The 27,000-nt window shown below is 56.7% G+C and overlaps 2 protein-coding genes and 1 pseudogene across 8 annotated transcripts; 1 reads left to right on the top strand and 2 right to left on the bottom strand.

Annotated features, from left to right (window-relative positions):
* Nucleotides 1-1,372: 1,372 nt before the first annotated feature.
* On the bottom strand, nucleotides 1,373-14,957 carry Map4k2 (mitogen-activated protein kinase kinase kinase kinase 2). Of its 5 annotated transcripts, none has more exons than XM_078045654.1 (32): nucleotides 14,792-14,957; nucleotides 14,613-14,670; nucleotides 14,293-14,383; nucleotides 14,148-14,212; nucleotides 13,806-13,861; nucleotides 13,476-13,523; nucleotides 13,324-13,390; nucleotides 12,931-13,003; nucleotides 12,713-12,844; nucleotides 12,577-12,639; nucleotides 12,197-12,278; nucleotides 12,001-12,063; nucleotides 11,490-11,568; nucleotides 11,340-11,398; nucleotides 10,825-10,868; nucleotides 10,699-10,737; nucleotides 10,539-10,572; nucleotides 10,329-10,434; nucleotides 10,153-10,241; nucleotides 10,036-10,077; nucleotides 9,872-9,956; nucleotides 9,706-9,785; nucleotides 9,567-9,627; nucleotides 9,373-9,490; nucleotides 4,641-4,699; nucleotides 4,468-4,571; nucleotides 4,210-4,387; nucleotides 2,555-2,623; nucleotides 2,365-2,451; nucleotides 2,052-2,122; nucleotides 1,915-1,970; nucleotides 1,373-1,817 (listed from the first exon to the last, which is right to left on the bottom strand). In XM_078045654.1, the coding sequence occupies exons 1-32, from the start codon at nucleotides 14,885-14,887 to the stop codon at nucleotides 1,730-1,732; spliced, it is 2,442 nt and encodes an 813-aa protein (XP_077901780.1). In that variant the 5' UTR covers nucleotides 14,888-14,957; the 3' UTR covers nucleotides 1,373-1,729. The 5 variants fall into 5 exon arrangements, with proteins under 5 accessions (XP_077901780.1, XP_077901778.1, XP_077901779.1 ...); XM_078045652.1 differs by having other exon boundaries at nucleotides 12,001-12,108; nucleotides 14,792-14,956; XM_078045653.1 differs by having other exon boundaries at nucleotides 12,001-12,108; nucleotides 13,348-13,390; nucleotides 14,792-14,956.
* A 734-nt stretch (nucleotides 14,958-15,691) lies between these two features.
* On the bottom strand, nucleotides 15,692-21,415 carry Men1 (menin 1). 3 transcript variants are annotated; one of them, XM_005333473.5, is made up of 10 exons: nucleotides 21,268-21,415; nucleotides 20,432-20,892; nucleotides 19,313-19,521; nucleotides 19,020-19,148; nucleotides 18,680-18,720; nucleotides 18,510-18,597; nucleotides 17,782-17,918; nucleotides 17,256-17,391; nucleotides 16,667-16,831; nucleotides 15,692-16,470 (listed from the first exon to the last, which is right to left on the bottom strand). In XM_005333473.5, coding segments are annotated over exons 1-10 (1,851 nt in total). In that variant the 5' UTR covers nucleotides 21,270-21,415; the 3' UTR covers nucleotides 15,692-15,987. The 3 variants fall into 3 exon arrangements, with proteins under 3 accessions (XP_005333530.1, XP_013217465.1, XP_021587472.1); XM_013362011.4 differs by having other exon boundaries at nucleotides 21,256-21,402; XM_021731797.3 differs by having other exon boundaries at nucleotides 21,166-21,313.
* On the top strand, nucleotides 21,412-23,843 carry LOC101958508 (small ribosomal subunit protein uS5 pseudogene; annotated as a pseudogene).
* Nucleotides 23,844-27,000: the final 3,157 nt, after the last annotated feature.

Here is a 27,000-nt window from a genome sequence, read left to right as displayed (position 1 = left end):
GACCAAAGGTTGTATATAAACACATAAATAAAGATTATATTTTTAGTATATATTCCCTGGCTTCTTGGCCATTCTTTGGCTCATAGCCTTGCCTTTCATGAGATGGGACTCCCCACCTCACACCCCGGCTTCAGGTCCAAACTGAGGGCTGGACGGCCTGCCACAAGGCGGCGCTGTCTGCTGCCTGTTGCTCTGAGGGCACCTGCACCCTAGGGCATGAGCCTCTACAGGGTGGGAGTTCACCTTCACCTGCCTACGTCTGGCAAACCTCCAAGATATCTGGACAGGTGGAAGCTGGGGACACACTGCTCCCCTACCCTGCCCCTCTTATCCCATCAGGTATCCCCTGATGGGCGTCAACCTTCAGAGCTGGAAGGTGCCTCTCACCATCCTGTGGGTCTCACCAGGAATGTGAGATGTACCCCTCACCTGGCCTAGGGCCCATTCCCTTGCTAGTCACTGGAAACAGCAGTCAGAGCTCTGCTGGAGGGTGGACAAGGGGACAAATGTGAAAACAAGGACAGCAAGTCTGTTCACAGGCACTGCCCTGTCCTGCCTCCCCCCATAGCTTTACTGAGTTGGCACTAACTGCTGTCCCCGAGGTGTGCAGGTCTAATGCCAACACTCACCTTTACCTGAGCCCGGGCCTTTGCTCCAGCTCTCCCCCGAGATCTGCCTGTGCCCCCAAACCCTCCCTCAGGGCGCCCGTCCTGCCTCCATGGCCTGCTGTGCGCAAAGGCTCTTGTCACAAGTAGCCACTCAGCACCTGGGCAACAGGATCCCTGGCCCAGGTGGCCCTCTGAGGGGAACTCTGGTGACTGTAGAACAAGGTAAAGTCAAACTGAGCCACAGGAGGACACCTGAGCTCTTGAGTTGTGCCCAACAAGGACGGCCCCTGCTCTGAGGGCTAGTCCTCATCCAGTGGTGACTCGAGAGCCTGGCACTGGGAGTGTGTGCTGATGGTCACGGGCCAATCTTCCCAGTCTAACCTGAAGGCCACAGGGTAACGTTTCTGGCCTGACACGGGACACTGGTTAGTAGCAAGGGAAGGGGAGAGCCCAGGTCACACAGCTGTCTCCATGGGCAGCAGCCTCTGGGGTGCCCTTCCTGGTGAGAGCTACAGGGAGCAGGGCTGCCCTGGATGACAGGCCCTTGTTCAGGCCCCTCCCCTGCATGAGTCCTTGGGGTGAAGGTGCCAGTCTGAGGGTAGCACTGCCCCTGAGGTGACTGCTAGGGCCACTGGACTCCCAGCACTCTGGTGGCCCTGCCCTTCCATGGAGCATACACGGGAAGAACCAGGTGCCCACCCGGATGCAGGGAGAGAGGACGAGGGAGATGAGGCGGGCTCAGCTCCGCACAGCCAGAGGGACAGTGGGGTAAACCAACCAGCTTTAATACCAACAGCACTCTCTCAAGTACACGTTCCCCAGGGCAGAGCCGGGTGGGCTCCTGGCAGGAAGAGCGGAAAGGAAATGTGAACAAATGGAATGGATTGGCAGAGGAGCCCCCTCCTGCCCAGGGTCCCCTGCCAGGGATGGAGCTGCCCATGGGGCAGGGGAGGTGACAGCAGCTTCCTCTGGTCCAGTTATTGCTAAGGCCTGGGGGGCTCTGCTGCTCGCCCAGCCCCGACACCTCCCAGGATGGGTGTACCCCCGGCTCCAGCAGAGCCGACGCCTGGGCTCCTCTAATCTGGGGAGAGCCCAGTGGCCCAAAAGGGCAGGGAGGCCACTCAGTAGCTGCTCTGGTGGCCGGTGAGGATGTACAGGTTGCTGTGTGCCCCTGGGTTGTCAGTGGGGATGCTCTCCAGGATGATGTCTCTGAGGGAACACAAGCGGTGAGTGGGGCAGGGGAGGCCTGTCCATCCTCCCTCTGCCTCAGGGGCCTCTGAAGGGGAGGCTGGCTGTCCCCGCTTACCTGTGGGCCCCCAGGACTCGGAAGATCCTTGTCTCATCTGTGATCTCCTGGGTCACCTGGGAGGACAAAGGGTGTTAAGACCACCCCTCAGATCCCCTCTAAAGGGGCAGGGACATCCGAGTCCCAGTCCCACTCACCTCGTTGGTGTCCAGGCTGCGGCCTTGCATGCCATGGCTCCAGAAGGCCAGCACGCTGTCCTGCAGGCACACTGGCGGGGGGCGGGGGGTTGGCTCCATCAGCCCCCACCTGACCCCAGGCAGTTGGCTCCTACAGCCCCACCAGGACACAGATCTGGACCACGGAGGGCCTCACTGAATTTAGGTGACCAGGGTGGTTTCCAAGAGGGGCCAGGGAGGCTGCCTCCTCCCCACACTGCTAGCCCCAGGCCCTGGGCCACTTCATGTGCTGGGAGTCAGGGACTCTACTGTGCCCCACCTCTGGCTCACTCACCCACAGTCTCGATGGGAAAGTCAAAAGTCAGCTCAGGAGCCAGGGTGGCCGTGGGCTCGCCCTGCAGGTTGACGATCCTCACGCAGCCTGCAGAGGGGGGATGGTGGGCCTCCCTCCAGGAAGGCAGCCCCACACAGCCTCCTTACACCCGCTCTCTGCTGCCCCCAGCCCTAGTCCCAGAGACACTCACGTTCAAAGCTGACCAGGACTGTATCCCTGTCCACCTGGATCACCTGCTGGGCTGGGCCTGGGATCCCCTCTGTGGGCAGAGAGGGGAGACAGGGCCTGGCTGAGCCACCAGCATGCTCTGACCCCCAGAGAACATGGGGGACATGCACCAGATGGCCCTTTGCCATGAGTACATTCCAGCCTCATACCACCAGTGGGGACAAGATACCTCATCTACTCAGACAAGGTAAGGGACCTGTCCTTGGGCTCCTGGGGCCAGAGGAGGCATCCCAGGGAGAGCTCTAGTTGGGCAAACCAGGTTTAAGACTCAGTTCCCATGCAACCTGGAACAAGTCACTGTGCCTCTCTGAGCTCTGGTTCCTCGTGGTAACCCAGGCCTAAGGACACCTGATCTGCAGGGCGGCTGTGACAATCTGCAGTGAGATCCTGCAAGTGAGGCCTCTGGCCAGGATCTTGCCCAGCAGGCCTCAGTCCACAAGTGCCTACCCACTGCCCCTAAGCTGTCCCCACGCCCAGCGTCCTGCCTTCCTGCTGAAAACGGAGGCGCTAGTCCTGCCCCCCTCCCAGATCTGCTGCTTCCCCACGGCCCCTGCCACAGCCTGAGCATGTCAACCACTTTTTTCTCAGCTGCATGCCCTTTGGTCTAATGAAAGCAAACAAACAAAACCCTACCCCACCCCCTTTTCCTGGTTTTGGGGATTGAACCCAGAGGTTTGCTTTACCACCGAGCTCTATTTATTTATTTTTAAATTTAAAAGAAAAAAAAATTTTACTTGTAGATAGACACAATACCTTTGTTTTGTTTATTTTTTTTAATGTGGTGTTGATGGAACCCAGTGCCTCGAGTGCTAGGCAAGCGCTCTACCACTGAGCTACAACCTCAGCCCCTCATTTATTTATTTATTTACTTTAAATATTTTTTAGTTGTTGATGGACCTTTATTTTATTTATTCATATTTGGTGCTGAGAATCGAACCCAGTGCTTCACGCATGCTAGGTAAGCGCACTTCCACTGAGCTACAGCAGAAGCTCCCTTATTTATTTATTTATTTAGGTGGACACAATGACTTTATTTTACTTTATGGGGTGCTGAGGATCGAACCCAGGGCCTCGCACATGGCAGGTGAGCGCTCTACCTCTGAGCCACAACCCCAGCCCCTCCCTTATTTATTTTTGAGACAGGGTCTTGCTAAGTTGCTGAGGGCCTCCACTGAATTACTGAGGCTTACCTCGAACCTGAGACCCTCCTGCCTCAGCCTCCCAAGTCACTGGGATCACATGCGTGAACCATGCACCCAGCTTCCTTTTCTGCTTTTTTTGTTTGTTTTTGAGACAGGATCTCATTATGCTGCCCAAGAGGGCCTCAAGCTCCTGGGCAAGCAATCCTCCCACCTTAGCCTACCAAGTAGCTGTGCCTACAGACACCCTGATGGCACCCAGTTCCGTCTAACCAAGTCTTTGAGGGAAGCCAAGCTGAAGCACGTTACCGGGAGGCTGCGAGGTCTCTGTGGAGTCACCTCTGGCTCTGCCGTGCCCCACCTCTGACTCACTCACCTGGCATCCTGCCTGGAGACCTCAGAACCTGGTCCTCCCTTCCTCCCCGCTCTCTCACGTACGTCCACCCCAGCCCACCCAGCAGCCCTGCCCTCCACTCACCAGGTGGGATGAGGATGTCAGGGGTCAGGCCAGCCTCCAGGGGCAGAATGTGGAAAAGGACGCGGCAGCCAGGCCCCGCGGGCCCCTCAGCTCCCACACACACCTGCGGCAACTCCTTCCCTTCCAGCACCAAGGGCTCCAGCATCGCAGCAGGGCTGGGCAGGGGGCTGGAGAAGTTCTGGGGGCGGCAGGGATGCCTGGGTCTCTGTGTCTCCCTAGGTCCCCTGCCACCCACCTGAGCCTCCCCGGGACCCGCACCTTCAGCAGCAGGAACTTCTGCAGCGGCTCATACCACTGCAGCAGGAGCAGGCTGGCGGGTAAGGCGGCCAGCAGGAAGGTGGCGCCCGTGTAGGGGTTCCGCACTGCGGGGAAACGGGGGTCAGCGGGGGCTAGGCCTCACCCACTTCCAGGCCGCGCGAGCCAGCTCTTACCCACACGACACTGCAGGCAGCCTTTGGTGTCAGGAATCTTGGTAGATAGGGCAAAGCGCCTGTAGGAGTGACAACCAGGACATTTGTGTGGGGAGTTATCTGTGGCAAGGTCCCCACAGATCCTCAAGAGGTGGCAAGTATCACATTCCTGCCTTTTTCTTCTTTCCCAGTTCTGGGGATTGAACCCAGGGGGCTCTATGACTGAGCTGCATCCCCAGGCCATCATATTTTTTGAGACAGGGTCTCCCTAAGTTACAAAGCTGGCCTTGAACTTGCAATCTTCCTGCCTCAGCCTCTTGGGTTGCTAGGATTTACAGGCATGCATTACCTCGCTCTGGCTCATCTTCCCACTTTACAGGTAGAAGACTGAAGCTCAGAGAGGCAAAGTAACTTGCTTTTCACAGCTGGAAGGGACAGAGGATCTACAGCCCTGTTGTGTCTGTCTAGTATGCAGTGTCCCCATAGACTGTGGGGGGGGTTTGGATCACAAAACTACACCTAGTGCTGTGTGGCTTTGGACAAGTTACTCCACCTCTCTGTGCCTCAATTTCCTCATCTGTATGATGGGCATATCATTGGAGCCCACCTCAAAGGCTCATAGCAAGGCTTAAATGAGTTAATGCAGAGGGGCACTTGCACCCAGGATCATTATTCTCTGCTGTTTTGAGTCACTGCACCTCCTTTTTAGGCAAATGCAAGGCATAAAGTAGTGAAGAGATTATGGAGGGTCAGGAATCGAGGTGGGATCTGATTCTCCCACACTGCACAGAGCACACGTGGCCCATTTCACAGATGGGCAAACAGGCCCAGGGAAGGGCAAGGACTTCTAATAGCAAATGGCATGCCTTTTACAGCCCTGCAGGACCTGTGGGTGGTCTGTCTTGTTGCCTGGGAGAAGAGGTGGGGGTGGTCATCAAAGGGGTCCTGGCCTTGATCATGGGGGGCTCCCCAACCCCCAGGGGACCCTCTGAGCCTGTTTCCTCCTCTGGGGAACAGGGCTACCTGTGGCCCTGCCACCTCCATCCAGTGGCCAGGCCCTGTCTGCACCTCTGCCAGGACGCAGGCCCCTGGGAGGAAGCTGGCGTCTGCCCCTCCCTGCCCTCTGCCCTCCTTCTTCCTCCCACTCTTCCCCGCTGACCTTCAGGCGAGACCGTGGCATTTATTTTGTATTTGATTTTTTCCTCCAAACAACTATGGTTCTCCCTCCTCCACGTTCCGAGTGGACCCTGTGACTGCGGTTTCCCACAGAAGCGGGGCTCGTAGGAGCTCCAGCGGTCTGCTTCCTGCAGGTCCAGGGCCAAAGCAGAGGCTCCCTTGCTGACCCAGCTCAGGAAGGGAGGCCCTGAGGCCACTGGGCACCAGGTGCCGTCCCAGGGACTCGAGGGAACACCACAGGAAGGACCTGGCCCTCCCAGTCCCCATCTGGTGCTGCCACTGGCCTGGTTGGCCCCATCCTTCTTGCTTGGCGCACCAGCTTCTAGAACCATCCACTGAGCCCACAGCCTGGCCTGCTCTCCTTAGAGCACCAGCACCCTCCCACCATGAACCGACAAGATCTCACTTGCACGGCAAATAAGCGCCATTTTTTTTTTTAAGTTTGTGTTACTAGAGGTTGAACCCAGAAACTCACACACGCTAGGCAAGCGCTCTGCCACCAAGCCACACCCCCAGCCCCTCTTTTTTTAAGGCAGAGTCTTGCGAAGGTGCCAGGCTGGCCTCGAACTTGTGATCCTCCTGCCTCAGCCTCCCAAGCAGCTGAGATTACAGCACGTGAATAAGCATGTTAACGTGACAAAATTGAATTCAGCTCCCTCTGAAACCTGCTACGCCCACGGCTGATGACAGCTCCATCCTTCCCACTACCCAGCCAAGGCCTTGGGGCCAACCTTGACCCCCTTTCTCTTCCATCCACCGTCTGTCATCAGGAAATCCTGTTGGCTCAACTTGCAAAACAGCCAGAATGGGACCGGTTTTCACTTCCTCCGCTGCCACCCGACCATCACCTCCTACCTGCCCCGTGACCGCCTCCAGACAGGTCCCCACTTCTACCCTCACCCACTGCAGCCTCTCCTGGACCCCGAGCTGAAGAATCCCTGGAGATCTCAAGGTGTGACTCCTCGGCAGTGGCCCCCGGGCTTCTCTGAGTCAAAGCCAAAAGCCTCCCTGTGGCCCCTGGACCCTCCCTGATCGCCTCCCGTTGGCGCCATCCTCCCGGCCACACAGGCTGCCCTGCTGTCCCTCGGGCAGGCCAGGCCCACTTCTGCCGTCCCCACGAGCCACAGGGCCGGCTCCCTCAGCTCCTCCAGGTCTTTGCACTTTACCAGAGGAGCCTCTGGGAGCACCTGGTTGAAGCCCAGGCTGGGCGGGCTGGTGCGGTGGCACACGCCTGTCATCCCAGCAACTCAGGAGGCTGAAGCGGGAGGTGCTCACAAGTTCGAGGCCAGTCTCAGTAACTCAGTGAGACCCAGTCTCAAAATAAAAAGTGAAAAAGGACTGGGGACAAAGCTCAGTGCTAAAGCGCCCCTGGGTTCAATCCCTAGTACCAAAAAAATAAAAATAAAAAAATAAATTTTAAAATCAAATAAGTAAAAAGGGCAGGCTGGGGATGTGGCTCAGTGGTAAAGTACTTGCCCAGCATGTGCTCGGCCCTGGGTCCAATACCCAAGACTCAAAGACAAAATGACAAACCAAAGCCAGGATCGGCACCGGCCCGGCCCTCCTCCGCCCACTTTTCCACGGAAGCGCTCCCTTGACCACCCCCCAAAGAGCCTCCATTTTCTGGTTGCCTATCATCTGCCTCCCACCACAAGCAAGTGATGTGGGGACAAGGGGCAGTGTCCCTTTAACGCAGAGGCCCCAGAACAGTACATGGCACGCACACAGTGTCAACACTAGTGGCCTAGGCGATCTGCCCCCCACCAGCCCCCAGGCTCTGCCACTCCACCTCCTAAATGGCTCCAGCCATCAGGCCCTCACCAGGGCCTAGCCCAACCCTCGCCCTGGGCCACCGCACCAGCCTCCTTCCAGCTGTCCCCTCCCCTCCTCGGATTCACCCTCCCACCGTCCACCACAGCCCTCCAGCAGATGTGCCTGGTCTTTATCCGCCCAGCGTCTCTTCTTTTTGGCAAGAGGACCCGATGTTCCTCTGCGTGGGGCTAATGAGCCCCCTCTACCACCCCCAGTCTTCTAGAGTGGACGGGTGACAGTGACCCAGGCCTGGCCATTGGCGCTCCTCACCCGCTGGCCCCAGACACTGGATCAGGGGTGAGCAGGCACTTAAGCTGGAAAAAAAAATGCCAATCAGCCCTGGTGCTTTTGTGAGGATGCCTTAGAAATGGCGGTCCTGGTTCTAGAAGAACGCTGGCCTGGGCCTGTGGGTGGCCATCGCCTGACAGGAAAGTCAGCTTGAGAATAAAGGCAACGCGAGGAAACAAAGCCAAGAAACTGAATCTTGCTGGTGCCATTTAAGCCTGGATCCAGCTGAGCCTGAAGCCAACATGACTCCTGCACTTTCAGTTACACGAGCTGTTCAACTCCTTTCTGTGCTAAGCCAGTGAGGTGAATCACCTACAGCAGGAAGAATCCTGATGGGTCCTCTTAAAATGCTGACAGTAGCTGGACGTGGTGGCTGAGGTGGGAAGTCTGCCAGTTTGAGCCCAGCCTGGGCAATGTGACAAGATCCTGTCTGTCTCTTTCTGTGGTTCTGGGGATCAAACCCGGGGTGATCTACCACTGAGCCCTACGCCCAGCCCCATTTTCCACTTTTTTTGGTGCTCTACCGTGCCCAGATCTCCCCCCAGCCGTTTTTAAATTTTATTTTGAGACAGGGTCTTGATAAGTGGACGAGGCCAGCCTGGAACTTGCCATTCTCCTGCCTCAGCCTCTCAAACCACTGAGTTTCAGGTCTGTGCCACAATGCCAAGTGGAGACGCGAACTCAAAGACAAACAACAGCTGGGCCTGGGGGCGCACTCCTGCAATCCAGCAGCTCAGGAGGCTGAGCACGAGGATTGAGAGTTCATAGTCTACCTCGGCAACTTAGCAAGGCGCTAAGCAACTCAGAGAGACCCTAAAATGCCAAAAAAGGGCTGAGGATGGGCTCAGTGGCTGAGTGCCCTTAGGCTCAATCCCTGGTTCCAATAAAATAAAATAATATAAAATGAAATCATAACATGCTGCCAACGCTGCCACCAGTCAGACAAATCCCAAAACCTGGGACAGAAGGCAGAGGATGGGCTCGGCCCCCTGGGGGCTTCCTCAGCTCCTGGACTCACACTCAGAGCACCCAGGTCTGCAGGCTGCATCCGCTCTCCCCTCTGCCCGGAATCCCCACCCGGGCCACCTGGAACCTTCCAGCACTCTGAAACCCTACGAGCTCGCCTGGTCTCACTGAAGCCTCCTGGCCCCTAGTGGTCCCCAGATCCGCCTAGTCCTGGTTGCTAACTGTCTGCCGCCTGTATGCATCTCCCTTCTTTCTGGAAAGCAAGGACTCGCTTGACGACTTATGTCCCCAAGCCCAGCAGAAGTGCTCCATGAAGGACAAAGCCCCACATCCTGAGCCACAGCCCCACCATCCACAAATGCCCTTTCACATCCACTGTCCTCTTCCTGCCTCCCAAGGAGCCTGGGGGCAAGGGGAGGAGAGGCCACGCGACTCTACTAATCGGGAGGAAAATGGGGCTCAGGGAGGTGACATGTTTAAGTGACATATCTAAGACCACAACAGCCCTCACCTGGGAATGATGCGCTGGGTGAGGCGGTTGGCGGGGATGGAGAGGGGGGCCTGCTGCTGGAGTCTCCGCTGCTCAAACAGGCCCGGGAGGTCATGCGCCCAGATGTGCGTGGATTTCCCTGCAGGAGGGAGGAGGTGGCCTCAGAGAGGATGAATGTGGCATCCCTCCTCCCGCCTCCACTTCCCACCTCCTACCTGAGAGTGACAGCAGCACATTGTTCACGCAGTAGAGCCAGGAGCAGCGGTGCGAGATGAGCTGGAGCCACAGAGGCAGGGGACAGGTGGTCAGCCCCAGGGCCCAGGGCCTCCACCCCCCGCAGCTGGCCGACCTCACCTTCTCCAGCGTGTCCTCGTGCAGTTCGTGCAGGTTGAGGGTATAGATGCCTTCCTCGGCCCCCACCACCAGGAACTGGTCTGCAGGTCGGGGCAGGTCAGAGGCTGGCCACGCCCCCTGGCTCAAGCCCCGGATCCAGGTGAAGCCTCTCCCCGTCCTGGCCTACCTCGAGTAACGGGGTGAATCCAGGTGACAGCAGCATGGATCCGCAAGGGGCAGCCATTGAAGACCTTGGAGAAGCAGGCACCCATCTGCAGAGGCGGGGAGGGGCAGTGAGGGCGCCGCGGGCAGTGGGGAGCAGGGCTGCAGGGGCTGTGGGCGAACACTTACGTGCACCTTGGGGGTCGGGGGGAGACCATGGCAGGATGACCTCTGGGAGGGAGGGAGAGAGTCAGGGCTGAGGTGAGCCCCGCGGCCTACCTCCCCACCCCCACGTAGGCCCCTCACCTCAGGATCTTCTCGCTGCTTCATGGTGGCCCAGGCAGTGGGCAGGAGTGGCGGGCTGCCAGGGCCAGGGGGAGCTGGGGCCAGGGTTCCTGCAGGCACAGGCCACAGTGATTTCCAGCCTTTACCCTCGTCCAGGGCCTGCCTTTGCCTCCTGGCCTCCAGAGCCCAGGACTCACCTGGGGGGCTGGGCAGAGGGGCCTCAACTGTGGGCTCAGTGGGGGGCAGCCCCAAGAACGGAGCCCGCTTGATGGTTCCCATGGCATTATCTGGGGAGTCCAGCTCCTGGCAAGAGGCCCCAGCCGGCTGTTAGTAGATGACCCTGCCCCAGCCCAATCGCCCCTCTGCACACTCTCCCACTCCCCAGCCCTTCTCCCACCACTCCACACCTGGAGCTCCGAGGCTGGCCGAATGGTCAGGCTTCTGCAGAGACAAAGCAAAGAGCAGTGAGTGTGAGGCGGCCTGGCTGTCCCTGCCCTGCCCACCTGAGGTTAGCAACCAGGACTAGGCAGATCTGGAGGGAGACCACTAGGGCCACCAGCCCCTCACCTTTCCTCCAGGGCCTCCTGGACTGACTGTAGCAGGCTCCTGGTGGAGGGAGAGGGGTCAGAGGTCAGCCTCACCGCTGTCCCCACCCCCCACCCCCCACCCCGTGACTTCCCCTCCGTCACTCACCCACTCAGCTCCTCCTTTCCCAGCAGCGTCCACTCTTCCTCCCACTGGGGGAAACCGCGTCAGAGAGATGGGGCAGGCAGAGGGAGAGAGGCAGAGAGTGATCAAGACACTGCCGGACAGACGACAGACAGACAGATGGAAAGTGCAAACATAGCAGGCAAGAGACAGAGGGCCTGAGATGGTGAGTGTGACAAACAGGAAGGAGAAAGGGACAGACATGCAGAGGATGGCTTAGGGAGGGCCACTGGATGCAAGACAGCTTCTGATGGTGACACAGACAGACAGCAGAGACCTCAGTGACATATCAGTGACAGATGCTGGGAAGTGTGGCTTGACGGGCAGGTAGCACGGGGGCTCGGCTCTGTGACAGACCCCTTTTCAGACAGGTATGGTCATCTTGCCACCCTCCAGCCCACTGAGCAAAGAACTTGGCCCCAGAAGACGCCCCTGGCCCCCGGGGCCCTGCCGAGGTGCTCAGCCTCCTCGGCCCAACCCCTCCCGCAGCCACCCCTCACCGGCTCATTCAGGGGGTCCGTCTCCTTCCTGCGTGGGGCACCAAATTTCACCTGGTGAACTGGGGGCCCAGAGTACAGGGTGAGGGGCGCAGCTTAGGACTGAGCCCCCCACACCTAATCCGAGCCACGTCTCCCTGCCGGGGGACTCACACTGGATCTCGGAGGGGGTCCTCTCAGCAGGGCCGTGCTGCCCCCGGGAGTGGATGGTATCTGGGAACATGTCATAGGTCTGAAAAAGAACAAGCGCGGTGGACACCTGGGGGCCTCACCCGCTGCCAGGAAGTCTTCCAGGTTCCTTATACCATGGGTGTGCTTTATTTCCCCACAACCCAGCGAGGTTCCTGTGAGGTACAACGGCATCCCCATTTCCCAGATGGGAAAACTGGCACAGAGAGGTCAAGTAACTTGCCAAGGATCACACATCAAGCAAGAAGGCTTAGTCACGGTCATGGTCAGTTTGGGCCCAAGGCAGGAACTATCAAGTGGTTATTAAAGGGAAGCCAGACCCAGCTGGGATGATTCCTGATGGGCAGGCTCAGCTGAAGGGAGGCTCTCCGTGCTGGAACTAGGCAACTTACAGGGACCTTGACGATATCACCTTTGGGTACCTCCTCCTTACCTGGGCAGCCAAAGCCCATTTCCCAGCATTCTCTCAACTTACCTCCAGCTCACAGTCCTCAGGGGAGGGGGTTCCCAGGTGGGGGTCACTGGCCTTGTCCAGGAGCTGTGTGAGGAGGGCCCGTGGGAGGTGCTGGGTTGTGAATGGGTGCTGGAGGATGGAGGGGTGATCAGACTGGGCCTTGTCATGCAGGCCCTGCTTTGAAGCATCAGGCCCCAGACCCGTCCCCTTCTCCTACCTGCAGAAGCTTCTCAGCCGTTGGCCTCTTCTTGGGGTTCTTGGTTAAGGCCAGTTTGAGGAAGTGGTGGAAATTCTGGGTCCTGGTGGGCACAAGAGCCACCGCCCCAGCCCAGATTAGGCCTTGGGTGGGGCATCCTGCCAGCTGTCCTGCCGGCCCAGGACTGACGGCCCACCCAGGAGGGAGCTGCCTGTCAACATGGCTGTTGTGACATGGCAGCAACTCCAGCCCAGTCCTCTGCCCTTCTTTCCTGTCCACACCAGACCCCCTTGCCCAGACCATCACTCAGATGGTCTGTGGGGCCTGAAAAGCAGGGCTCTTGACTCCATGCCTGCCCTGGGAGTCAGGGGTCCCGGCAGCGGGGAGAGCAGGGTCCTCACCAGCGTGTCTTGTCTCTCAGCTTGGGTGGCTGAAAGCTGCTCTTTGACATGAGCATCAAGGCCCTGTGGAAGATGGGAGGTCAGGGTCAAGGGTCAGCAGAGCAAGGGGCAGGCGAGGGGCGGGTATGAGGCTGACCTCATGGGGTGCAGATGGAAGAGGGGCGGCTGCAGCTCGCCCAGCTCAATGGCAGTGATGCCCAGGGCCCAGACATCACACAGCTCATTGTAGCCACCCTTGCGCTCCACCGCCGCCACCTCCGGAGCCATCCTAGAGGAGAGCACAGATGGCATGGCCAGGTGCCCCACCCTCTGCCCAGGGTACAGCCCAGCCTTCTCCCCGGGGTACAGCCTCACCAGTATGGAGTCCCAATGAAAGACTTCCTCTTGGCCACAGATGCCGTCAGCTCGCCCGACACCCCGAAGTCAGCTGCAAGGAAGAACAGCTGCTCTCCCAGCCTCTGTCCCACTTGCCAGCCACCCCAGGGCAGGTGGGCAGGTGGCCCAGGTCCAGCCACAGCTGCCATAGGCCTGAGGCCAGGCAGGTTCCTTGAAGGGGCTGGGTACCCTCTATCCCTGACTGAGTGCCTGGTCCTGCCTCAGCCTCCACCGAGACCAACCTCATCCAACTTCCAGCAAGTAGGAAGTCCTGCTGCGTTTCTAAGCGGGGAAACCGAGGCCCAAGCAGTAAAGCGGCTTGCCCCCGTAACCTGGCACCTGTGGTTTCCAGGGCTCCCCCTGAACCCTCACCCTGACTGCATTCCCGGTACTGACCCAGCTTGACATCTCCCTGGAGAGTGAGGAGAAGGTTGGCTCCCTGTGGGGATGGAGGAGAGAGAATCCCGTCTGGTGTCCCCAAGGCCGCCTCCTCCCCCCTCACCATGCCTTCGGTCCACTCCTACCTTGATGTCTCTGTGGATCTTCCCCTGAGAATGCAAGTGGTGGAGTCCCTGGGGACAAAGAGGCATCCCTGAGGGCAGCCCCCTAGTACTCTCCCCTCCCCTCCGCCCCTTTTCAGGACTGGGCCCCCCACCCAAGCCGCTTCCTCCTCCCCACTCCCCAAACAGGAAGTGACTGAGCCAAGAGGGAAATGGGCTGCTTCCGGCAACAGGCCTGAGGCCCCTTCCCCCCAGGACCCACAGACCCTGAGGCCAGCCCTGCATGAGGCACTCTACCCTCCCACCACCAGTCAGCCGGCTCCACGGAGTGTGGTAGCTCATGGGCATAGCTACCTTCAGTGCCTCTCGGCAGACATACGCAATCTGCCGTTCTTCTAGGGGCCCAGTGGCTGAAATGGAAAGGGCGAGGGGTTGACACAGGAGACTCCAGGATATGCAACCCTCCCAACTACCCAGTGCTTTCACCAAGCACCACTAGGTCAAGAGGTAGTAGCCACATCCCCTCCCAGCACAGTCTGGGATTCTGAGCCCAGAGAAGGAGAGCATTTCTCTCAAGGTCACACAGCCAGTCAGGAGTGAAGAGGAGCCCAAGTCCACCTTGGACTCCCTCTCTTTCCCCCATATTGGGGTGGGGGGAAGGCCATGGCCCTTTGAAGCCTAGAGCCTGGCCCTCACCGTGGTAAATCTCCTGCAGAGACCCCCCTCCGCAGAACTCCATGCAGATCCACAAGCGGTCATTCCTGGGGGGACACAGAGCTGGGGGTGGGCACACAGCAGGCCATATGGGGGCTGCCTGGGGCAGAGGATAAAGCAACCTCACCTGAGGTAGCTGCCAATGTAGGCCACCACATTGGGGTGGCGGCACTCACGAAGGATGGTGATTTCCTGCTGGAGGGAACTGATGTCGTCCCCTGAGGAGCACAAGGCATCATGGGGTGGTGGGTAAGGGTCGCCCTGACTTAGTGTCCCCATCTGCAAAATGGGCAGAGTGCCTGTTCCTCGGCCAGACAGGTGCCAGGCCACAGCTCCTCCTGGAGTCTGCCTCTCAGGGGGTCTAGAAATGTCAACTCTTCGCCCCCGACAGCGCGCCCGCCCGCGCCCGGCCTCTCTCCAGCGCAGAGGCCCCGCCCGGGCCCTCACCTGGGTCCAGCTTGACGATCTTCACGGCGGCCAGTTCCGACGTGACGGTGTCGCGGGCCTGCGGGCGGAGGGGAAGAAGCGGGATGGGAGGGGGCGGGGCTGGGGGCTGGCGTCCGCGGCGGGCGCGGGAGCGGGCACCCCCCTTCCCGAGCTCCCGCCCGTTCTGCCGCCCGGCGCACCTTGTACACGTCGCCATAGGTCCCGGCCCCCACGCGTTGCAGCAGCTCGAAGCGGTCCCGCGGATCCTGCAGCGACACATCCCGCAGCAGCGCCATGGCCCGGCGCCCGGCGGGCGCGAGCTGCGGAGCCGGCGCGGGGCGGCGCGGGGCGGGGCGGGGCGGGCGCCGGTGGCTCCGAGGCCGCGGGGGCGGGGCCGGGGCCCAGGGGCGGGGCCATGCCAGGGATGCCCCGCCGCCCGGCCGGGAGGAGGCGCCCGCGGGACAGGCCCTGGCAGCGCGGGGAAGTCCCGAGACCCGGGCGGAGCTTGGATCCTTCCCAGGCACCGCGCTCTACAGGTGGGAACGCCAAGTCCAGAGCCAGAAGGCAGAGGAAAGACGGGCCGTCCCACCTCCCGGCCCTCCCCAATTTCCCAGATGCAACACTGACACGTGTTTTTTTAACAAAATGTATTCATCTTCCTTGGAACTGAAAAATAGATCTATGTACAAAACAGGAAGAGATCAGGCCCCCTTCACCCACTCCCAACCCCCTGCAGATTTCCTCCTGGTTCCCCAGAGATAGACTGAACCTTAGGGAGGTTCCCAGAGGGTCGGAAGAGGTCCTGCTCTGATCTAGGGCCAGTTTGGTCAGGAAGAGGGCGGGCCTCAGTGTCCACACAAGCTAGGGGTGGAGCTTCGTGGACTCTGGGGACAGGGAGGAGAGGAAAATAGGATTCCCAAATTCTAGCAACGGGACTTAAGCTCTTCTTCGGGGTTGAGGATTTGAATTCCCAAGGGATGGAGTTTTACAGTACAGAAACGTATTCCCAGGGGCTGAGTGGGGTCCTTCGTCCCAGGGTGGAGGCAGGATATGTGTTCCTTGGGCTAAGGGAACTGGGAGAAACCCTGAGCAACACTGTCTGGCTTAGGGTCAGCACTTTATTCGGAGATGGGGCCGGGATTCCAGTTGGCCAGCTGGGATTCTGGAAGATAGGACCTACATTCTAACCACCAGGCCAGGGTCCTGGGTTGCGAGCTGGAGCAAATCACAGGTTCGGTGCCGGGGTGTGTAGTCTGTAAATATGGGACCTGAAGTTTCAGGTAGGGGTGAGGCCTGGGGGCGGAGCCTGGCCTCTGGGTGTGGGGATGGGGAAGTCTCCCCTCAGACTGAGGATGGGGCCTGGGTCCCTGTGAGCTGTTCAGAAGTCCCCAACAGTTCAGAGGCCCTTGCGCTGCCGCTTGAGGAAAGAAAGAGTGTAATCGCTGGGTGTGGACACCTTCTGCTTCTTCATCTGCACTTGTGACTGCGCTGTGAGTTGCAGCTTGATGGCACTCGAATTGATTTTGGTGGCCACGAGCAGCTCCTTCATGCCCTTCATCTTCTCGCTCTGGAAAGTGAGCACCGGGCCCTCCGGCGGGGGTGACGACGGGAGAGTTGACCCCTGAGCTGCGCTGCCACCTTCAGGACCCCGCGCAGTGCTGGGGACTGTACCTGGGGGCTTTCGGGGAGGTCCCGACCCTGCACCCTGGCCTGAGCCAGGGCCTTTGTCCAGAGCAGGCTTCTTGGGCGGTGGTGGCTCCTCAGGCTTAGACTCCCGCCGGGGGCCCCGCCGCCGGCCTTCTCTGGCTTCCTCACCCCATGGCTCCTCAGCCTCCGCTGCCTCCGCATCTCGGCTCACTATGTGCACCTTCTGCCGGACCTGGGTGGGTGAAGAGAGCAAGCTGGGGGAAAGCTGAAGACCACTGGCTGGAATACCAAGGTCCAACTTCTGCCAAGCCATCTGCAGGTCTTAGTCTCATCTACCCCCAGATGGCTGGGCAGGTATGGCCTCTGGGCCACAAAGGTCTAATTCCCCAAGGCTGCAGTCAGTCCCTATAACGCCCAGTCGCCCTCACCTGTCCCTCGAAGCGACCCAAGGACTGCACAAGGAAGGTGGCCCAGCCCACATGCAGCACAGGCGTGGGGCTGCCCTCCTCCCATTTGCAGATGCCATCATAGAATCGCAACAGGTGGGCGAAGCACTCAGGGTCCTGGAGAGCAGAACCCTGGCTCTGGGTACCCTAGGCAAGGGGAAGAAAGGTCACAGTCAAACTTTGTTAGCACAAGGTGCAGGTCAGGACAGCGCCTAGGCAGAGCCCTGGCTGCAAAGGTAAGCCAGGGTCAGGAGTATCTTAGAACTTCCTTCCTAAAATAAAGCCAGTCCTCAGCCAGGATGGAGGAAAGGGCACCATCCCTTATCTCCATCCTACCCTAAGTGAGACCCTGGCCATAAAAGAGACAGGCTTCCGCCTACAGGGTAGAAACTTGTGAAACACTTTGGTTCCCTCAAGCCCAGACCCAGAACCTCAGCTACAGCAAAAGGGAATAGAGGCCGCTTCTCTGGGCCACCTTGAGTGCCCAGACCCCAGTCCTGCCTATGCAGTCCCATGGCTGGGGCACTGCAATGATGGGAGGGTGGATACTGGTGAGTTCCAGCCTTTTCACCTGGCTCTGCTCCCCTGGCCGCTCCTCGCCAGCCTCCAGCAAGCTGGCCGCCTCCTTCAGCAGGTTGGGGATGACATCATTGGCCACCTCAAAGAACTCCTTGTAGATTTCCTCATCCTCCCGGCAGTAGTTGTAGCTGTGAGAGCAGTGGGGCATGTGGGGGCTCAGCCATGGGAACCCCTAGGGAGCTGGTGGAGGATGCAGTCCAGGACTCTTCCAGGGTCATCCACAGACTGAACGAATGAATGATTCCCCCCTCGTGATGGAATCTGTCAGCCCAGGGCAAAAGTGAGGAGGGGCATGCAGCTAGAGGTGGGTCCCTGGATGATCAACAACTGGGCAGAAGGGGGAGGGAGGGGCTCTGAGATCCCTACCTCCTGAGTGATGGTGGCACTGGCTGCCTAGGGACTGGATGGAGAGGGGACAGTGCTTAGGACTCAGATCTCATGCCTGGATAAGAGTGACTGGAAACTGGGTGGAGGAAGAGTAAAGGATGGGCTGGGGGCCCTACTGGGGGGATCCTCACTCTTGGATGACAGTGGCCGTGTCTGCCCAGGCCTGCAGGGCTTCGCGCACATTGCGGTTGCGACAATGATAGCCAGCCAGGTACATGTAGGGGTAGATGTGCTCATCCCGGTAGTAGGTCTTGGCTGAGGCAATGCCCTGGGGGATGGGGCAGAAAAGCCTCAGGGAAGCAGCCACCAGCTGCCTGGGCTGGCAGGAGCGCCCCATCAGGTCACACCCAGAAGGGGTGAAAGGAAGATCTCGAGTCCTCCTCAAGTCCAACCTTACCTCCACTCCCTGCCTGCCAGTCTGGGGCAGACTGCAGAGTGGGGACCCCCACAGAACAAGGGGTGGGGAGGGGAGGAATAGGACCTAGGACAGGTCTTTCCTACACACTCTTCTACACAAAACATCAGACTTCTAAGGCCAGTGACCCCCTGCCCCACCTCCCCTCCCCAATGCTCCCACCACATTTGACCTTTGCTACAGGACACAGGAAGAACAATGAGGGGCAGCAGAAAATGCAGAGTTCCCGGAACAACCCAACCTCTGTCAGTCATAGGCTGGGGAACACATCTCAAACAACCCTAATTAGGCCAATTGAGTACATGGTTGGTACAAAGTGGGACCTAGGTGGGCAATACTCCTGAATTCACGAAGTTCTTTCATGAATCTTCCCTGTCCCCAGAAAGAAGGGGACCCCAGTCATTTCTGGGGCCTCCTTTATGCCCCATCTTGAGATGCCCTCACCTTGTGGTAGAGGGTGAGTGGGTCTGGCCGGCCAGGGGTAGGCTCCAGCTCCTCCAGATCTGCCAGGTTCCCTAGTGCCATGGGGTACCTAGGAAAGGATCAGAAATCCAGGCTACCACCCAGCCCTCTGGCCCCACCAAGGCTCGATCTGGCCACTTACCCCTACTGACCTTTCCAGATGTCCCAGGTCATAGAGCAGCCACAGCAGCTTCTAGGGGCCAAAGAAGAGTTATGAACTGTGAGAAGGGGAGCTGCATATCAGGCAAGGTCAAGGTGTGATCCAGAAACCAGCAGGGACCTCCCACCAGGTAGGAAAGGGCAAAATTCACAAACCAGCCCTTTAACAGAGTCAAAGCCCCTTCATGTCTCAATTTCACTCTCCCAAGAGCCCTGGGAATGACGAATCATTCACCCATCTTACGAAAGAGTTGAGGCTCTGGAAGGGAAAGTACCCCTGACCCCACAGCGGCCCAGCCTTGTCCGTGGCTGCCCCTTGGGCATACCCTTTACCTGCTGCAGTTGCAGCAGCTCCAGGGAGTCGGTGTGCAGGTCAATGGAAGGGTTGATGGCGCAAACCATGAAGGCTACTTCCATCTTGCGGTCGCAGCGCATGTATGATCCTTTCAGGTACAGCCAGCTCTTGAAAGGGGACAAGACTGGATGTCTCATGATGGCCTACCTTGTGCCTGCTTTGGGGACCCTATGTAGGTGGTGACGGGAAGAGGGGAGTATAGCCCAAAGTGTAATCCTTGGATGGCTTAATCTAGCAGAGAACAAAGGAGACAAGGTGGGGGGTACAATACCCGCTCTGCCACACCCGCGTTGACTGTCTGGCCCCTTCGGTCCTCGTTGCCTTTGCCATGCCAGGTGACTTCGGCTGTCTGTTCCCCATTGGGCCCAAACACTACCCAGGCGTGATCCTCAGACAGGGCCAGGTGGACATCCCGGAGACCCAGGGCCTGGCAGGCCCCCACCACTGCAAAAGCCACACCTGAGCTGTCCAGTTTAGTACCTGTGAAAGGGGACAGTAATGAAAAAGGGTCCTCTGGGCTTTGGTCTGGAAGAACGAGCCCAGCTCTTGATGCCCCTTCCCACCGCCCCCCAGCCTGTGCCCATGTCTGAGGTGCTCCTGCCCTTCATTCCTCGATGCCTGCCCTCCTTCACAGCCTCTCCTTCCCCGTTTACTTCCCCCTCCCCAGCAAGAGACTTTTCTGGATTTCCCACAGCTTGACCCATTTGACCCTGTCCGTTCCCTTTCTCTATGACCCTATATTGTTTTTATTAAAGGTTTCCCTGTTTTACTACACCTATTAATTATAACAGGGCACTCTGGACAACACTTCACACACCCACCAAGAGATATTCCTAACTTAGTTCTACATTTTTTTCCTGTTAAGCCCAGAAATGACCTGATTTCTGCTCAACATGGCACCAGGATGCAACTGCATCCATGGGCCTTGGCACAGACTCTTTGCAAACCCTGAGCCTTAAGCTTCTTAATGTCAAGTTCATAATCTGTTCCCTTTCAAAATGGTTTATAGATATCATTCCATTTAAGTGTCTCCAAGGCAGCCCTCTTTTTTCTCTCTCCCACCTCCAATCTGTGGCCATTTCTGTGCCTCATGCTGGGCTGTAGGACTCCTGTGGCTGCTCAATGGCAGGGCTGGGAGTGCTCAGGGGCCAAGGGTCAGTAAATGGATGTGGAGTCAAGTGATCAGGTTCCAGTCCCAGCCCTGCCATTCTGTGACTTTGGCACATCATATCCTCTCTTGGAGCTTCAGCTTCCACAACTGGCCAAGGGAACATTAACACCTGCCCCACCTCACAAGGCTTACAGGTCTCAAAGGGCTCTGTAAACCACACAGTGTTAAGAGGAGGTGGACCAAATTCATTTTCTCCTTGGCCACCTGTCGGGCTCCAACCTGTGATGAAGCTGAAGAGGGACTGGATGTGGGCCCGGTCCTTGAAGTATGAGCGGCTCAGGCTGTTCCATATGACATCCGAAACCTTCTTCACCAGTTCCCGGCTGGAGACGCCCCCCTCTCGCGGGTAGAGCGACAGGTCGACCGCGCCGCGGATCTGGGCAGTGAAGCGGGCATAGAGGGCAGCGATGATGGATAGGTCGGCCACCGGGAAGTAGGTGAGGCCACCAGGAGGGTCGGGCGCAGGACTGGGCTGGAAGGTGAGCTCGGGCACGTTGGTGGGGATGACGCGGTTGACAGCCAGAAAATGCTCCACAAAGCCCAGTACCAAGGAGAGGAGCACCAGGTCTGGCTCTTCTCGGCCCAGCTCGGCAGCAAACAGGCGCACCACATCGTCGATGGAGCGCAGCGGGAACAGCGTCTTCTGGGCGGCCTTCAGCCCCATGGCGGCGGGCGGCGGCCTGCGGAGGAGCCGGGGGAGGACGGGTCGGGCTCGGCGGGAGAGCCCCCGCCCAGGCTCGGCTAAGGTTCTACCCCCGCAGCTCCCCGCAGCTCTACCCCCTTCACCCTCCGCTCCACCAGCTGCCCCTCCTTCGTCGGCGAGACCCCTCAGTCGAGGCTACAGGGCCTCCTCGTCCCCTACAACCCTGGGACCCCCAGCCCCGATGGGGTGCAATCCAAGGATTTTTCTGAGGTCCCCCAAAGGCCGCTCCGCCTCCTTCCTGCGACCGTACCCCCGAGCCCCTAGAGTCTTCCGGAAGGCGCTCCCAGGCCAGCCCCCCTAAATCCCAAGGAGAGTCCTGGCCTCGTTCCCCCGCGCCCACCTCCGCGCTTACATCCCACACAAGGCACCGCGGCACCCGCCGCCAGGAGCCTGCTGGGAAATGGAGTCCCGCCCCCTCGGGCCGCACTGTTTGCCGGGAAGTGGAGTCCAAGGCTGTGCCCCGCCCTCGTCGAGTCTTGAAATGGTGGCACCCAGGATGGCCGTGGTGGCTTGTGGGAAAGGTAGTCCGCTAGTCCGGACATCCGGGAGGCAGGTAGGAAGGGAGGTGGCACCACCTTCCCGCGGTCCTCGGGGATTGGTTTCTCTTTCCACGCAGCTCAGGAAAGGAATAGGGTACGCGGTGCCTTGTGGGAAATGTAGTCTCCGGCGTGACCAGAGTGCCAGAGCGGGTGCTTGCGCTGCTGTAGGTTGGCAAGATGTGAGCAAAACGGGTACTTTTAAACATTGCTGGGGAGTGTATGTGTTCAGCCATGTAGTTGAAAATTTAGCAATGTCCAGTAACGCACGTCTCATGTTACTCCGTGTATAATAATTCTCTCCTCATTCTGACCATGAGAAAAATCTAACAGGCAGAGAACATTGAAAGAACCTCTGCAGTTATTTATATTAGGATAGAAGTTTAAAAAAAGAGAGTGAAGTAGGTAGCTCTGAGCTTCCTACATGGGTCTTCAGGGCATACCATTGCAGGAAAAGAGCTATAGAACAATAGGCATGCTAGGACAGTATTTATATTAGTGACATTGAAAACAATACTAAAAAGTTTCTACAGCATCATTCATTCATTCGTTTATTCACTCAAGAAATGGATTTTTTTCCCTCCAGACTGGGTATTGAACCAGGGGCACTCTTCCCCTGCCCTACACCTCCATCCGTTTCTATTTTGTTTTATTTTTGAAACAGGGTCTAGCTAAGTTATCCAGACTGGTCTCATTTGCCATCCTCCTGCCTCAGCCTTTTGAATAGCTAGGATTACACGCCCCGTTAACAAATAAATGTGTATGTGTGTCCTACAATAACTCAGGCATTCCCTCTGGGCTCTGGGTATAAAGTAGTGAATAACCAGATTAAGTTTCTGTCCTGTTTATTATTTGTAGTATTTTCTCCTCTCAAAATTCATAACGGAGGGGGGAATGGGAGGATGAAATGAACTCTAGATGGGACAAAGGGGAAAAGGGAGGGAGGAGAAGGGAGGGGCCATATGGGTAAGAAAGATGGTGGAATGTGATGGTCATCATTACCCTAGGTACATGTATGAAGACACAAAGGATGTGACTCTAGTACACCCAGAGTTACGAAAAATTGTGCTCTGTATGTGTAATATGAATTGTAATGCATTCTGTTGTCATATATAATATTAAATTTTAAAGAAATGTAATAAATTAATTCAAATTTAAAAAATCATAACTCTAGCCTGATTATGAGAAAATACCTGGCAAACTCAAATTGAGGGAGATTCTAAAAAATACTTTAGTGGTACTTCTTAAAAGTGTCAAGATCATGAAAGACAAGGAAAGATCCAGAAGCTTGTAAATTAGAGACTAAGGAGACAAGACAGCTAAATACCATGTATTTTGGAGTGAATCCTGGAAGAGAAAAGGTACTTTGGTGGAAAAACTGGCAAATTGGGTGACCAACCATCCCAGTTGGCCTAAGTCTGAGGGGATGCAGCTGCTGCAGAAACTTTGGCAACCTCCTCCAAGGCGGAGGTTGGGGCTGAAACTGTGGCTGAAGCAAGGCTGAGGATCAGGAGTGGATGCCAGTCACCAAGCTGAGATCCCTGGCCAAGGACTTGAAGATCTAGTCCATGGAAATCTGGCTCTTCTTTCTGCCCATCAAGGAGTCTGAAGTCATTGACTTTTTTCTGAGGGCATCACCCAAGGATGAAGTTTCAAGTTCATGCCTGTGCAGAAGCAGACCTGCGCTGGCCAGGGGACCAGGTGCCAGGCATCTATTGTTATCTGGGACTGCACTGGTCAATAGGGTTGGGAGTTAAGTGCTCCAAGAAGGTAGCCACTGTTCTCTGAGGGGGCCATCATACTGACCAAATTCCCCATTGTTCCTGTGCAGAGAGGCTACTGGGGGAACAAGATGGGCAAGCTCCAAACTGTCCCTTGCCAGGTGACAAGCCACTGTGTTTCTGTGTGGGTGTGTCCCATCCCTGCCCCCAGAGGCACTGGCATCATCTCAGCCCCTGTGTCCAAGAAGCTGCTGCTGCTGCTGGTATTGGTGACTGCTACACTTCTGCCAGGGGCTGCATTGCCACCTCGGGCAATTTTGCCAAGGCAATCTTCCATGCCATCTCCAAGACATATAACTCCTGAGCCCCAATCTCTGCAAAAAGACTGTGTTCACCAGGTCTCCCTATCAGGAATTCATCACCTTGTGAAAATCCATACCAGAGACTCTGTGCAGAAGATCCAGGCTCCACCTGTGGCTTCAACACAGGGTATTTATACAAGAAAAATCAAGCAAAGCCAGGTGCAGTGGCACACAGCTACAATCCCAGGGACTCAGGAGGCTGAGGCAGGAGGATCACAAATTCAAAGCCAGCCTCAGAAACTTAGAGAGGCCCCAAGCAACTTAGACCCTGTCTCAAAAATAAAAAGGACTAGGGATGGAACTCAGTGATAAAGTGCCCTTGGGTTTAATGCCCAACATCAAAAAAAGGAAAAGAGGGGGCTGTGGTGTGGCTCAGTGGCAGAGCACTCACCTAGCACATGCAAAGCCCAGAGTTCGATCCTCAGCACCACATAGAAATAAATAAATAAAGGATAAAGGTTAAAAAAAAAAAGGGGGGGGGGAGAGAAAGTGAATGAAACCTGAAAAGAGCCTCACTGAGAAGGGGGGATTTGAGTAAAAACCTGAAAGACGCAAGAAGACCAAGTACAAAGGCAGAAGTGTGATCCACAGCGGCAGAAGCTGCTGCTGGAGGACTGAGCAGTAAGTAGCACTGTGGAAGCCCCTGACGACCTTATTAAGAATAGTTTAGGAGCAAAAGTCTGATGGGGTGGCCGGGCACAGCAGCACATGCCTATAATCCCAGCAGCTTGTGGGGCCCAGACAGGAGGATTGCGAGTTCAAAGCCAGTCTCAGCAAAAGCGAGGCACTAAGCAACTCCATGAGACCCTGTCTCTAAATAAAATACAAAACAGGGCTCGGAATGTGGCTCAGTGGTCGAGTGCCCCTGAGTTCTATCCCTGGTACAAAAAAAAAAGTCTGCTGTGCTTGGGCTCATGAAAAAGGGGAAGAGAGTAATTGGAGACTGGGCTAACACAGGACTCTCCCAGTGACCTTCACAGCAATGGGAAGTAGAAAAGAATGACAACTGGAGAAGAAGAGGGTGGAGGAAGGTTGTGCGTGATTCATAGAGAACTCCATGGCCTTGAATGAGTGAGGGGAATGGGCTCCCCGTGCAGGTTTGGCTCTGCCAGGAGCATTGACAGTGAGCCACCATAGCTGCAGAGAAGTCAGGCACGGGTGAGGGCTGCACCAGTTTTCCTAGCGCAGTAAGATGCCCAATCAGTCATCAGCTGCTCTCCAAGTGTCACCAGCCTCCTCCTTCACACCTCTGCTCAAATGTCACCTTCTCAACAAGGCCAACCCAGCAGACCCAACCATTCTACCTCAAATCACATTGTGATCCAAATTCCTCCACCAACACCTTTACCCTGCCCAGATCTATTGGCTTCTCCCCACTCAATGCCAATAGCACCCTTTGCCTAGTGTCATAACTGAAACTGACTCCAGACATTGCCAAACGTCTGTTGAGGGGCAAAATAGCCCTACGATGAGAACCACTGTTCTAGCATCCAGTATAACTGACTCAGTGTGATTACCTCCTACCACCAAAATATCAGTTTCACAGGACAGGGAACATGTGCGTTTTCTTCGCTAATGTGTCTCATGTACCTAGAACATATCTGGCACATAGAGATGTCAACAAATACTTGCTGAGATGAGCATGGTGATACACACCTGAAACCCCAGTGACTCAGGAGGCTGAGTCAAGAGGATAGCTAGTTTGAGGCCAGCCTGGACAACTTAGTGAGATCCTATCTCAAAATAAAAACTATAAAGGGCTAGGGATATAGTTCAATGGTAGAGGACCCCTGGGTTCAATCCCTAGTACTGATAAAGAAACGAAGAAAGGAAGAAAGGAAGAAAGAAAAGATGCTATTTCAACTTGTAATCAATATAAAAATTACTAATGGTAATTTCCATTTCTTTCACACCGAGTCTTGGGAAGCTGGTAAGCAGCTGGTACCTCAGCACATGCATGTCCATTCCGAGGACATACGTAGGTGGTGATGAGGGTTGAGGAAAGTGCCCTCGCCACCTCCTCCAGGAGGAGGAAGGTCTGCAGGGAAGTGGGGGGCACAGCCGAGACCTCAAGGAGGGTAGGACTGTTGGGGAGAGGGATGAGGACCAGTAGAGTTTGCTGAAGATGGACCATCATCTACATAGGGCACACGGCAGCTATCAGGGGCTGAGGGGCAGGAATGGGCCACAGGATGACCCAGACATGCAGAACTTGGGAAGCCCGAGTCTCCTGAGTGAACCTGACCTCTAAGGATAAAGGGCGTGACCCCTTCTTCTGGTCTCAACACATGGGGGGGGGTGAGCCAGTCAAGTGTGAAGGCAGGGATGGGGCAGGTCTTGGAGCACCAAATTGATTTCTGCTGCTGGCAGCAGGGAGGCCGGGCAGGGGCCTCTTCCCACCACTCATACAGGACATGCATGGTACACCGCACACAGGAACATCAGTACAGTCATCTTATGGGACAAAGGGGAATCCAGTCTCTAATTCGGTTACAAAAAATATTTGCATATTATTGTCATTAAAATGACTTTAAGGGCTGGGGATATAGCTCAGTTGGTAGAGTGCTTGCCTCACATGCCCAAGGCCCTGGGTTCAATCCCCAGAACCAAAAATATAAAATGTTGGGAAAAATTAACTTTTCAAAGGTGTCAAAATTTGGAATACTGAAAGTGCTTTGCTTAACTCATTGCTGGGTGCCAGGGAAGGAGGCTTTTCTCCTAGTTGGGTGAGGAGTAGCTTCAGTCTCAGCACAAGTCCTCTCTTTGGGCCTGTGCCCCCCAATAGGTGGAAGAAACACTTCCTGAGCGGTCTGAAAGCTTTTTTATGTCACTGTCTCACTAAAGCTCACCATGACATGGGTTTTACGATTCCCATTTACAGATGGGGACACAGGCTTATAGAGGCCAGGTAACTTGCACAGACAGACTAGAACCCAGTTGTCTGACTCCAGCCTGGGCTCCTACCAGATCCTAGAATTCCATACCCAGCCTCCAACCCCATTACCAACCAGATGGTGGCAGCCCAGCCCCTTCTCTGTATCCGGGGAAGACCAGCTTCCAGGATCCATGTCCTGCCTAGTCATGGAAACTCCAATTAAAAAAGTAAGACCCCTCCAGGCCCTCCCTCCACCCTCTCCCACCCCCTCTCTGAGCTGCCACACCCGAGTGGGCAGAGGGGTGCCCAGGGAAGCCTCCAAGGCTGCCCTCTACTGTTAGAGCCTGTAAACAAGTCAGGATGGCACCTGGCATTTTGCCAGAGGGAGTGGTTTGTGAAGTAAGGCCAGCCAGACATTAAGTGTGAAAATTCCTTATTGGTTGACTGCTGTATCTAGTTTATGTTAATTAGATAAGCTGTGTGGAATGTACATATACCCCTCCGGTCCTACAATAAACGGCTCCCACTCCTGCTGTATCCATGTACACAAGTTGCCCGTCCCCCACCTGCAGTAACTGTGCTCTTGAGGCC

Source organism: Ictidomys tridecemlineatus, chromosome 4 (genome assembly GCF_052094955.1).
Source record: "Ictidomys tridecemlineatus isolate mIctTri1 chromosome 4, mIctTri1.hap1, whole genome shotgun sequence".
NCBI lineage: Eukaryota > Metazoa > Chordata > Mammalia > Rodentia > Sciuridae > Ictidomys > Ictidomys tridecemlineatus.
This window is presented reverse-complemented; position numbering and strand designations above follow the sequence as displayed.

Excerpts from the sequence above, each read along its gene's own strand:
- Men1 (XM_005333473.5), bottom strand. Across the intron at positions 19,149-19,312 it reads ACGCGGGTGTGGCAGAGCGG|AGCTGGCTGTACCTGAAAGG; the intron begins GTATTGTACCCC and ends TCCCCTTTCAAG. Across the intron at positions 18,598-18,679 it reads GACCTGGGACATCTGGAAAG|GTACCCCATGGCACTAGGGA; the intron begins GTCAGTAGGGGT and ends ATCCTTTCCTAG.
- Map4k2 (XM_078045652.1), bottom strand. The coding sequence starts at position 14,887 with ATGGCGCTGCTGCGGGATGTGTCGCTGCAGGATCCGCGGGACCGCTTC. Across the intron at positions 9,628-9,705 it reads ACGAGGACACGCTGGAGAAG|CTCATCTCGCACCGCTGCTC; the intron begins GTGAGGTCGGCC and ends CTGTGGCTCCAG. Across the intron at positions 4,388-4,467 it reads AGAAGTTCCTGCTGCTGAAG|AACTTCTCCAGCCCCCTGCC; the intron begins GTGCGGGTCCCG and ends TGCCGCCCCCAG.